This window comes from Prosopis cineraria, unplaced genomic scaffold (assembly GCF_029017545.1).
Source record: "Prosopis cineraria cultivar Desert tree isolate PC_DT_omini unplaced genomic scaffold, ASM2901754v1 PC12, whole genome shotgun sequence".
Lineage (NCBI taxonomy): Eukaryota > Viridiplantae > Streptophyta > Magnoliopsida > Fabales > Fabaceae > Prosopis > Prosopis cineraria.
The window spans coordinates 624,199-635,471 of record NW_026555343.1 but is presented as its reverse complement, the minus strand read 5'-3'; the positions used below and the strand labels follow the sequence as shown (position 1 = coordinate 635,471).

The following is an 11,273-nucleotide window of genomic DNA, read 5'->3' as shown; positions in this document are numbered from 1 at the left end:
TTAAAATATCAAATCTATTTAAAAAATATCTTATAATTTTGGATAGAAAGATTATTAAATAAGAGTAATGTGTTATTAATGAGTATTTTTTATGGTTCAAAATATAAGCAGTTTTTTTTCTTAAATTTGGATACCAATAAAGTTATTATTATCATAAAAAATATATATTTTTTCCTTTTTACCCTAAGTCACAATTATGAATGCACTTCATAATTAATAAGGGAGAGATTTTCACAAAAATTAACATTAATAAATATAAATGATAAAATAGAGAATATTTTTTTGCACGTACTAAATTGTTTATATTTTGACCTAAGATTAACTAAAAAAAAATACTTATATCTTGGATCCAAGGAAGTATATTACAATTTGGTCTTATTAATCTTATTGATAGCTGAAAGTTATAACTACATTATTTTAGCATCAAACATCGTGCAGTTTTGAAAGGTGTTGAAAGTAATTTACTTATTGCAAGAAATAAACAGTATACAATATTAAAAGTTAGAACTAAATTCAACCATTAAAAGTTAGAACTAGATTCAACCATCAAGAGCTCAGAGGATGCTATCATAATTGTCAGAGGGTTATGGAAGACAAGAAGAGTGTATTAAATATGGCTTTACAGAACAATGAATGATCAATTGAAATTTAAAGGGAAAAAAGTGATGGCCTGATGGGGAACGTACAAAAAAGAAAGAGAAGCGAAGACTTTGCAGACACGCAGTTTGTTGCTCGGAAAAGCTTTGATGTGTCCAATGGATTCAACACATACGTGTCAGCATTCATATCCTTGTCTCCACTCTTTCCCATTTCCCCCTCATTTTTTAAACCCACTCTTACCCACTCATGCCTGCTTCAAGCTTCCACCATTATTACCTTTCCAGCTCCACTATCTTCAATCCCATTGGGATTCTGGCTTACAGTGGAAAAAGCCATGGACGAAGAAGGAATGAGCTCAGATGAGACAGACTCATCAAGCAGATTCACGATAAAGAGTTCAGATGGTAGAAGAGATTCCCGGGGGCATTTTGTCATTCAGCTGGCGGGCACTTCTAGAAGAGATGTCACTGAGAAAGGTAATAGCAATAGCGTTAGCTCCAATCATGGATATGGCTATTACAATAATATGCCGATGTTTTCAGATGCACAATATTGTTACTCTTTATTGGAGGCTATGCCTATGCCTGGACCTGTGTGGTCTACAACAGAACCTTGTGTACTGGCTGAACCACCGTTATCAACAGCAGTAGCAGAAGCACCCACTGCCAGTAGTGAAGGTTCTGTAGAGTTAGAGTGGGGAGAGAATCAAGCTTCTTCATATGCGTGGTGGATAGGATTTCTCGAGACTTTAGATGGCAATATGAGCAGTGAAAAGGTGAAATGTCCATTTGTGGAGAACGTTGTGAATGAAGATTCCAAGGGGTTTGGTTATGACTCAACTTTTGTGGATGCAACAGATCAAAGCCGTTGCCTTGATGACTGGTTGATGGTTCCAACCATGGAGATGGATCTGGAAGACGTGGTTGTGCCCTAGGAAGTTGGTGGGACTTACTTTCTTTGTTTTTGTTTTGTTTTGCTTTGTTTTTTTGGGGTGAATCGGATAGCTTAATACGGCAGCTTCTACTTACCGTGTAAAATTACTGACTGAAATCTCATTCTGGCTTTTGATATCAGCATAGGCACACATTTGGTTCTACCTGTAGTTATCCAATGGTTACTAATTTTGTGCATGTTTCAGGTTCGTTCATTTCTAAATCCTTTGTGAATTAGTTTTCCATCATGTTCCCCCCTCCTTTAAAATTCTTGTTAAGATAGATATTCATGTTTAATACTTCAATTGTATCTCAAACATGATTGTGTCTAATAAAAAAATAGGTGTGATCAATATGTCTAATGAAAAAATAGGTGTGATCAATTAAAAAAAGAGAAAAGCCTTAGTAAAGTGAGTTATAAAAAGAAATATTTTATAATAAGTCAAAGTTAAATTGTTTAAATATTAAACTTATGATCAGAGAATGAATGCGAGGGGGAAAAATGGGAAGTAAAAACAAGAGAATTCTCTCCCTCTTTGTATAGAACAAGTATAATATTTAAAGTTATTATAATATACTGCCTAAAAAAATTGTTTTAGTAGTTTTCAAAAGTAAGTTAAATAATTCTAAACTGTTCAAGTCGTCACATGGGCTAATTATTTTTTGAATAGGGGTAAGCCCTCTTGCTGTGAAGTGTTTATGGAGTTGGATATTTTCTCATTCACGCTTAAAAAAAAAAAATTCAAGAAAATGGCATTCTCATTTTATGTTCATTTAGTTTTACTTGTTGAAAAATGGTAAGAGTGCAATTAGTTTTTGAAAAATATCATAAGTTTATTAAAATTAATTGTTCTTTAGTATTGTACAGTAACTCGTTCCCCCACCCCCCCAAAGATCAACAAAATTGTGATAGTAAATGGCACCGAAAATAAAAATTGCAATAATAAACATTAAATTAAAAGTGTATAAATTATAAAATTTTAAACACAACACATTCAATTATAAAGATTTAATTGAAATACAAATTATGTTAAACTATAGAATGAAAAGTATACATTTTTCCATAAAAAATTCTATAAAAATTACTATAAAATCAAAAGGATTAGACCATTTCCCATTCCTTCGTTCACAAATTCTCATTCGTGAATAATATATTTTTATTCCCCCTTCAAACTCTAATTCTTCTGCTCATGCCGCTGCTTTGAAGACTAAGCATTTTTCTTCCTTTGTGATGGCACTACTAGTTACATTTACGTTAATCTCTACTGCTATCTAATTATAATATGAAGGGAACTGATAGAAGAGGAGACCGTAAACGTAAATCATGCAAAGGATGAAATAGTGAAGAGAAGAAATCAACAAGATATTGCTGCAGGAAATGCATAGTTTTGAATCCATAGGTGACACCTCAACATAATTAATACATCGTTATGGATTAATCTGCACAACAATATGCGTACTAAAGAATGGGAGCTTCCACAGTACAATAATTTGTTCGCGGAAACCTCCAAATCTTTTGATCCACCGTGTCAGATCTTGCACCTAGGACCACTCCACATTGGATAAGTGGCCATTGTCGTGAACTGAGTAGCTTTGTCTTCATGAGGCAGTGAAGCCAGTGTAGGGTGGACACACCCACCAGTCCCCTCATTTCTTGGTATAGATGACAAGCTTTTCTCTGATAAGCTACTAACCAAGACAATACGCTAATATGAATATCACTCTGAAAACTAACTAAATCTGATTTTTTTACCAAAAGTCCATTTTGTTAATATAAATGACATTACACTCGCTAATATCACAACCCAGTAATCTGATTGGTCAATCCCAAAAGGGGGGGGGGAACCACGCCCATGTAATTGAGTTAATGGAAATATCATCAAGTTTGGTTAATTCATGTAAAATAAGAATTGAGAGAAAGGGAATTAATCTGCAATTCTGACTTACCTAGCGCCATTGTTGGTGGTGTTATTGTTCTGAGCTTCTTCACGCTCCTTCCCCAGAGGGCCAAAAATGGCATAAACGCCTGCTATTGCTGGAGCAGCAATGGCAGTGGAGAGGCAAATAGCAACACCTACATTAGGTCTTTCTGATCTTTTATAACCCAAGTTAAGGCCACATAAAGCATACTGAGCAAAGCAATTCACATGAAGCAACAACACAACCGCCATCAAGTGGGCCCTTTCATTGGGCTTGTAAGTGCCATTCTTGCAATATGCTTTTCTGAGGATAGAAATGTCTTTTGGTTTCCATCTACAAAGAAGAAACAGGTGGTGGAACCTCTTTGGATGCTGGTATAGGCACATGAGAGTGAACAGAGCATTAAGGATTTGATTGTTGACCTCAAACCACAAGTCTCTTTGGGACTTCTTGGTTAGGACATTGTCTAACATTCCTGTGATTACAAGAAACAGAATTCCTCCTGAGATTGCCACACAAGTTAGCCATAACACCAGGGCTATGTTCATAGGGTTGTTAATCCACTCTCTGCAGATTTTTCCGATTCCATTGAATTTTGTCACTGGAATGGTTTCTTCTACTTTTTCTTCAGTGAGCAGTCCCTTCCGGGATGAGGAAATTTGCAGGGACATGTTCAAATTGGTCTTGGAATCAGCTGGGTTTGCTGGTTCTTGCAAGCCTCCTACAATAGCAGATGAAGTCATTCTACCAGCCAACAAAATTTGAGCCTCTACTGTTCCAAAATGGCTTCTGCATGCCCAAGGGAGTAGTATCACTTTGAATCTCAAATCTTGCAAAATAGTGAACAAATACGGAGACTTCTGGGTTTAATTATTTGTTAGTATTAGTAGCTTGTGTTTCTATTTGATTCTATTATATTAAGAATTTGTGATTTAGTTCCTATGATTTGAGAAAACCTTGAAATTAATAGTATTCATTAAACATCCAGTCATGAATAAATACACATAGCATGTAATGTTAACTAGAATGCTAGATTGAGTGACGAAACCCAGCTAAATTAATCGCTGTCATCAATTGAACAAATCACCAAAGATGGTTGATAACAGACAAAGATGGTTGATAACAGACACAAAACCCACCAATAAAATTTTAAATTGTAGACAGAAAGGGAATAATTTGGCCAAACTGTAAGTAAGCTAACTGCCATTCTTCGTCAATTAGGAAGATCTGATCCTGGTTGTCTGTAACCTTGAAGAAAAAATCTTACTGCTATCTGTTGGAAACTTACTTCGTCAAAAGAAGATGCTACAGCTGTGTTGAAGCGTCAAGGATTCAGTTTAATTAGAAAATGTTGTGGGCAATTTGTTTTACAAAGAAACCAGTTTCTGAAACAGAGAACTCGGGAGGGAATTCTGATCAGTTTGGTCCGATTCCTGAAACGCTAAAATGATGGATCCAACATGAAGGAGAACGAAAATAGTAAGAAGTAAATGGTGAAGAAGAAAAACTCTACCTTTAGTGCTATGGTGGATGCAGTGAGGAAAACGAGTTGATATTCATTGAAGCTACGGTGTAGTGTAGGTCGCGTTCACTCTTCTCTTCGCTTTGCGCAGGATAGTAGCATTGGTGACTTTACACTCTGCCAGTTGCAAAAGCGGGAATATCTTGGAACTTTTTCAAAACATGTTTGTTCCGTCGTAAGGTTTGAAGCTGAACCACCAGTAATTCATGATCCATCTGTTTCTCTTGTCCAATCAACTTTTTATTTCATTTTTGTATTAAACAATTTATATGGTAGTGCTCCTACCTTGTACGGAAGACAATTACAAACTAATAGCGTGATTTTTTTTTAAAAATTATATTATTTATTAGGTATAAATTATGAAAATCTTAGAAATTTTATTATTTTATAATATATACATACAGAAGTATAGAAAGTTTTGAATTTTTATTTTAGTTCAGAATTACCTTTTAAGAATGAATTTTACAATAGAAAATGTTATAGATCCTATCCTACGCAAACGCTGACACGCACGAAGTTTGAGAAGAGAGTTGATAATACAATAGTTGATAATTTCATGCTCTCTCCGTTAAAAGGTATAAAATATTTTTTAAGAAGTTATATATTTAAAAATATAAAATATTTTTAATTTTTTAAAATATAATTATTATTTTTTTTAAAATACTCCTATAACTTTATATTTATTGTAGGATATTTTATAAAAGTATATATGAAAAGATAGGGTTAGTTAAAAATAAATAACTACTTTATTAGAGGGTAAAATTTTGTTAAAAATACCTTATATTTTTAAATGGAGGGAGTATTACATATAGATAATGTAATAAAAAGCATATGTAATTCTCTAAAAAATTACTTAGAATTATTTTTATTGATATAACTGTATTTGGTCAAGATTTTATTAAGAAAATATTTCTTGTTTTCAATTTATAATTATTGTTGAGAAAAAAAAAGAACTGACGTTACAATTAATTTTGTTTGAATAGAAGGGTGATTTTTTAAAGGAAAAAATAATAATAAAATTTTATTGAAATATATAAATAATAATTAACTCTTTCAAAATGTCATAATTACTATAAAGTTTTAGATACTTTTCTGACATTAGTAATTTTAGATTAAATAATTAAATTATCCCTCATTTAAAATAAAATATAACTAGTACATGAGGGAAGTTGTGGTTCTTTTTATTCAATTCTTATCATTTATAAAATAAAAGTTGTGATTTTTTAAATAAAAATTATAACTAATTTTTTTAAACTTAAATTTTAATTATAAAAGAAATTTCACGTGAAAAATTATGATTATTTATTTTTTAAAACTTGAACTTCAAAAAAAAAATTTACATGAGAAGTTGTGATTTCTTATTCAATTTTTATGATTCACATAATCAAAGTGATAATTACTCAAACAAAAATTATGATTGGAACTGGTTATTTTTTAAAACTTATTTATCAATATTATAAAAGAAATTTTACGTAAAAAATTATGATTTTTTATTCAATTTTTATGATTAATAGAACAAAAGTTATGATTGCTTAAATAAAAGTTGTGATTGAAAAAATAGAGCCAGACTTATTATTTTTATGTTAAAAGGAGACGATTTAGTTATTTCACATAAAATCATTAATATCAAAAAAGTAGGGGTGTTCAACCTAGACCCGTCCCGATTGGCCCGGTATCGTCCCGATCATATCGGGACGGGTCTTGTCCCGGCCCGAAAATAATCGGGACGGGACTTTACGGGACGGGATAGGAAAGGGGTTCGGGACGGGACGGGACACGGGATTAGCATCGGGACGTCCCGTCCCGTCCCGAATATTATATATATTATTTTTATTTTAAATATATTAATTATATTAATATAATTTATATTTATATTAATTATATCAATTATAATTTTAATACTTGCAATTCTTATTTAAAACTAAAGTTTTTTTATATTAATAATTTTAATGGCATGGAGTAAATATGGTGATATCTTTTTTTATAATATATTAATTATATTAATATAATTTATTCTTATATCTATCTATTTAATAACCTTTATTTATAACATATTTCTTGCTTATTTTTAGAAGAGTAATTAGCTTAGTACATCTTCACTAAAGTAGAAGAATAATGATTTGATGTTGTGTTTGACTTGCCTGTTGTTGTTAATCTTATAGCATAAAGATCACTTGCATTTGTTATTATAATATGTAGTTATGATTAATATAATTCAATAATTAATTTTAAATTATTGTTATTTATGTGCTTGTGTTGTTTTGATTTTAAACTTAATAAATTATATGATTTAAAATTTTAATGAACGTTATTATCCAAATTTTTTTTCAATATTATTCTATTTATCGGGACGGCGGGACGTCCCGATCTTGTCCCGGTCCCGTCCCGACTCTTAACGGGACGGGACGACTTTCGGGACGGGACGGGACATGGGACCAAAATTCAGTCCCGATCTTTTTTTCGGGACGGGACACGGGACGGGGGTGTCCCGGTCCCGTCCCGTCCCGTGAACACCCCTACAAAAAAGTACCCAAAAATTTTAGAAAAATTATAACATTTTAAGGGATTTAATTGTTATTTATATATTTTGGTGAGATTTTATCATCATTTTTTAATAATTATATCTTAGAGCAAAGAAATGTAAGCTAAGTTAAACGGGAAAAACACACCTTCCATGCATGAGGTTTAATCTTTAGATCCTATTTGATACATAGGACTAATGAAGAGGGATTGGGATTGACTAGTGCCACCTTTTATGTTTGGTATAAGGCAATGAAAAATTTAATTCCAATCTCAATTCGATCTACAAAGAATTACCTAATGTCACCACCCTCATGGTATTGAAAAATCAATCATAAAATTGATTATTTTGTGACCAAATTACCCTCCCCATCCACCCTCTCATCTCTCTCCCCCCACCTTCCACCCAGTGACTGCTCTCTCTCTCTCTCTCTCTGGCCGCCCCACATTGTTGGTGCCATCATTCCTAAAGCAACGTCCTTCCCATCTGTCTTCCTCCCACCAGTTTTCTTTGAGTTTGAGTGGGCTCCCTTTTGCCTCCATCTTCCACCTATTGTTTCCAGTTTACAAATCTTGCAGATTGCAATAGGATTAACCACAAGCTATAATAGTGGTGTCTTCATGATTTAGACCATTAATGACTGCCAAATCTGGTTCAAGTTCAAGATGCATCACTGTGTTTTGTCAGTTCAAGAGTCTCATCTTCTCGTTGATCTCAAAAGAATGAAAATCTCTCTCCCCTTCTTTCTCTGCCTTCAAAAACCCAACCATAAAGCAAAGAATTTGCTTCGATAGTCTTAGCAGCTTCAAAGGAATTAGTAGTTATGTCTTGAATAGGAAAGCATTCAGATGAGAGAGAGAGCTAGTGGAGAAAAGCTGATCGGTGCGGCAAGGGAAGGGAGGGTTATAGCGACAAAGGAGATGGGTTTTTGGGCTCTCTTTTTTTATTAATTTAGGGGTATTATAGTCTTTTGATAATTTATGTTTAATTGTAAGATAAAAAAATTGAAAGTATTCCCTCTAATTATTATCCCATACTAAATATAATTTTAAAATCTCAATCCTTCTCTTAATCCCAATTTTAATTTCAATCTCTTCAAATTCAAGCTTGCATACTAAATAAGGCCTTTAGACCATGCAGTTCCACTAATTAAGCAAAGGCCAGTCGGGCTATCCTGGCAGTACTGGACTACGAATTCCTTTATGGGCTTAAGAATAGTTTTAAAAGATATTACTAGTTAACAACGTTAAAACTTGTTATCCAAAAAAAAAAAAAAGAACTTGGTCTTTATCAAAAAAGAAAACGTTAAAACTTGGACTATGCGGGGCCTAAAATAGGTAAATGACAAAAGGAAATTAAAGAAGAGGATAAAATATTACAGTGCATATAGAAAAAATCATGTATGTATCTACCACTAGTTGACGATGGGGACATCAAGTGATGGTGTAATGCTGCGGCAATGCCTTTTGCTTTGATTGGTTTTGGTTCAACACTTCACATGTGATTTTCTGCTGATCCTTTCTCTCTGGTATTCTAAACATATATGGCCTCCATCTTTTGAAGTTCTTGTTGAAAATTCCCTCTCATTTTTCTCCATCAAATGATTAAATTTCTGAAATCCTAAAATATCATTTATAAGCATATTTATTTGAATCTAAATATTCTCATAAGGGGAGGATTACATTGAAGGAGCTAAAGGCTCTAAAATTAATGATTAATGATGTTAAAAGTGAATTTTATTTTTTTAGGATTGACAAAATTAAGGTTCTTGCATGTTTATGAATTATAATGATAGGAATGTCTCCATTCTTTGTTATAAGAATAATATAAATAAAGAACTCCTGAAAGTATCAGACAAGTATTTTGAATAAGTAAATATTAACAAATAACAAATGAAGTTATTATTTTGTTTAATAAGTATTCGATTTGTCTAAATCATTGTCAGGTATTATATTAAATTTTTTCAAGGGACACGTCCTTAGTTTCGTCACTTCTCATGTTCTCTCTTTTCTTTGCAGGAGGAGATGCGTCCTTCTGACACAAAAAGACTCATTTTACATAATGCAACAAGATCCTTTATTCGTGAAGAAGACTCATCCTTGAAAAAAAATCATTTGACAAGGAAAAAAAATAAAATAACAGATCAAAATCATATATATTCTTGAAAACGGATGAGTCTTGTTCTGTCTTGTAAAATGAGATTAGTTTTTGTGTCTTCTTTTCCAAATTATTGATTAATTAGCTTGATACGTTATGTAAAATGAGAATTCAATTTTTTTTTCCCCGGTCAAATTAACACCGCCTTATGATTTGGTGTGAAGTGGATGAATTCATTATTCAACTTTAAGTAGGTATTTAAATTTTAAACGTGGGACACAGCAATAATTCTCATGTACTGTAGAAGATATGTTGAGGGAAAAAAAGATCTTGGAATCATTCTTTTTAACTTTTTCTCTATATGATCGGACACAATTAGCAATCACACATTTCACTTCCGAATGCTTCTTGTGCCCACATGCATCCCAAGCTATATAATTCACCTTTACTCTCGGATTCCTAAGCAACACATAATCCTGTTCACTTCACATGTTAACAAGTTAAGCATATTCGTGTCTTGATAATCTTCTTTACACAGTGCGGTGCAGGTGTCTTTTGTAAGGTGTTAAAACCCTTTTGGTGATCTTTAATAGGAGACGAATTTAACAAATATCACATTTATATATTAAGAAATGTTAGTTATAACTTTAAAATTGTAAAAAAAAACCTTGTAACTTTCTAATTTTATCTTTTTTTTAATTAATGATCGTAATAAATTGTTATTTTGGAATTTAAATAATAATAAATAAACAAGGGGACAAAATTAGAAAATAGCTTTAATTACTCTAACATCATCTTATATATTTAGGATGAAAAAAAACTTTCAAACTTCATTTTATATCAAGTACTGGAATGGGTAACATTTAAATGAGATGTATTGTTAACACCTAAAGTAAGTGCCTTAATTAGATAACATGTTTTTGCTAATTGACATTTATTAGTTGATGGTCACATTTTAAAAGAATTACCAATACTAATTGTTTTGAAGAATTGGCCAGCATGAATACAATATAAAACTATTACAGTGATGAAGTGAGTAAGTGCAATTTTATAACTCAAAGAATATATTTTAGGAGATCAAGAGATAAGGCCATATAAATAACTTAGCCTGAATTGTAAATGGGTTTCATTTAATTTATACTCTAACTTTTTGAGTGCATCCCACAGAAATTCAGTAAAGCCGCGTGCACAAAGTCTTCCCATTTTGTATAATTTAAATAGAATATCATTGTGACCGGCCGGAATTATTTAACTGCAAAAAAGGTTTTGAGCTTTCTGATTAATTAACAATTCAATGAATTCATTTAATTCATTAGTTATAGATTAATCTTTTAACTAAAATAAAAGAGAATACTTTATATGTTACTCAAATGATTTTGTTCTTTATTATTATATTAACATCATTAGATTAGGAACTCGAAATAAAAAAGACAAAACGTGTCAAGTACTAGCACCGGAATCACAGAGGGCGAAATCAGAGATGACCCTGAATGAATAAGAAAAATACTTAATCAAATTCTTGGGACAACAATTATCTATAATTTTTTTAAATATAATAAAATCTTTGAAATATGCAAGACAAGCCAGTGGCTTTTGCGAATGACTTTGATCAAGGTACCATTCAACAGGAGCACATAGTTAAATTAACGTTATAATTCCACTCAAAACGAGTCAATTAGCA

At 32.0% G+C, this 11,273-nt stretch overlaps 2 protein-coding genes across 10 annotated transcripts; one reads left to right on the top strand and one right to left on the bottom strand.

Moving 5' to 3' along the window:
• The first annotated feature begins 562 nt into the window (after positions 1–562).
• LOC129289661 (uncharacterized) lies at positions 563–1,730 on the top strand. Of its 3 annotated transcripts, none has more exons than XM_054926469.1 (2): positions 563–1,375; positions 1,458–1,730. In XM_054926469.1, the coding sequence occupies exons 1-2, from the start codon at positions 674–676 to the stop codon at positions 1,485–1,487; spliced, it is 732 nt and encodes a 243-aa protein (XP_054782444.1). In that variant the 5' UTR covers positions 563–673; the 3' UTR covers positions 1,488–1,730. The 3 variants fall into 3 exon arrangements, with proteins under 3 accessions (XP_054782444.1, XP_054782443.1, XP_054782445.1); XM_054926468.1 differs by having other exon boundaries at positions 564–1,076; positions 1,143–1,730; XM_054926470.1 differs by having other exon boundaries at positions 566–774; positions 885–1,730.
• Positions 1,731–2,871: 1,141 nt separating this feature from the next.
• On the bottom strand, positions 2,872–5,153 carry LOC129288810 (uncharacterized). 7 transcript variants are annotated; one of them, XM_054925566.1, is made up of 4 exons: positions 4,966–5,153; positions 4,741–4,893; positions 3,480–4,241; positions 2,872–3,221 (listed from the first exon to the last, which is right to left on the bottom strand). In XM_054925566.1, exons 3-4 carry the CDS (start codon positions 4,193–4,195, stop codon positions 3,062–3,064), a joined length of 876 nt encoding a protein of 291 aa, XP_054781541.1. In that variant the 5' UTR covers positions 4,196–4,241; positions 4,741–4,893; positions 4,966–5,153; the 3' UTR covers positions 2,872–3,061. The 7 variants fall into 7 exon arrangements, with proteins under 7 accessions (XP_054781541.1, XP_054781546.1, XP_054781542.1 ...); XM_054925571.1 differs by having other exon boundaries at positions 3,480–4,173; XM_054925567.1 differs by having other exon boundaries at positions 4,741–4,885.
• Between the last annotated feature and the right edge of the window lie 6,120 nt (positions 5,154–11,273).

Bases quoted from the DNA above. Each gene is read 5' to 3' on its own strand.
- LOC129289661 (XM_054926468.1), top strand. From the start codon at position 674: ATGGGGAACGTACAAAAAAGAAAGAGAAGCGAAGACTTTGCAGACACG. The intron at 1,077-1,142 runs GTAATAGCAATA...CGATGTTTTCAG, and splicing joins AAGAGATGTCACTGAGAAAG to ATGCACAATATTGTTACTCT.
- LOC129288810 (XM_054925566.1), bottom strand. From the start codon at position 4,195: ATGACTTCATCTGCTATTGTAGGAGGCTTGCAAGAACCAGCAAACCCA. The intron at 3,222-3,479 runs GTAAGTCAGAAT...TGTCTTGGTTAG, and splicing joins ACCACCAACAATGGCGCTAG to TAGCTTATCAGAGAAAAGCT.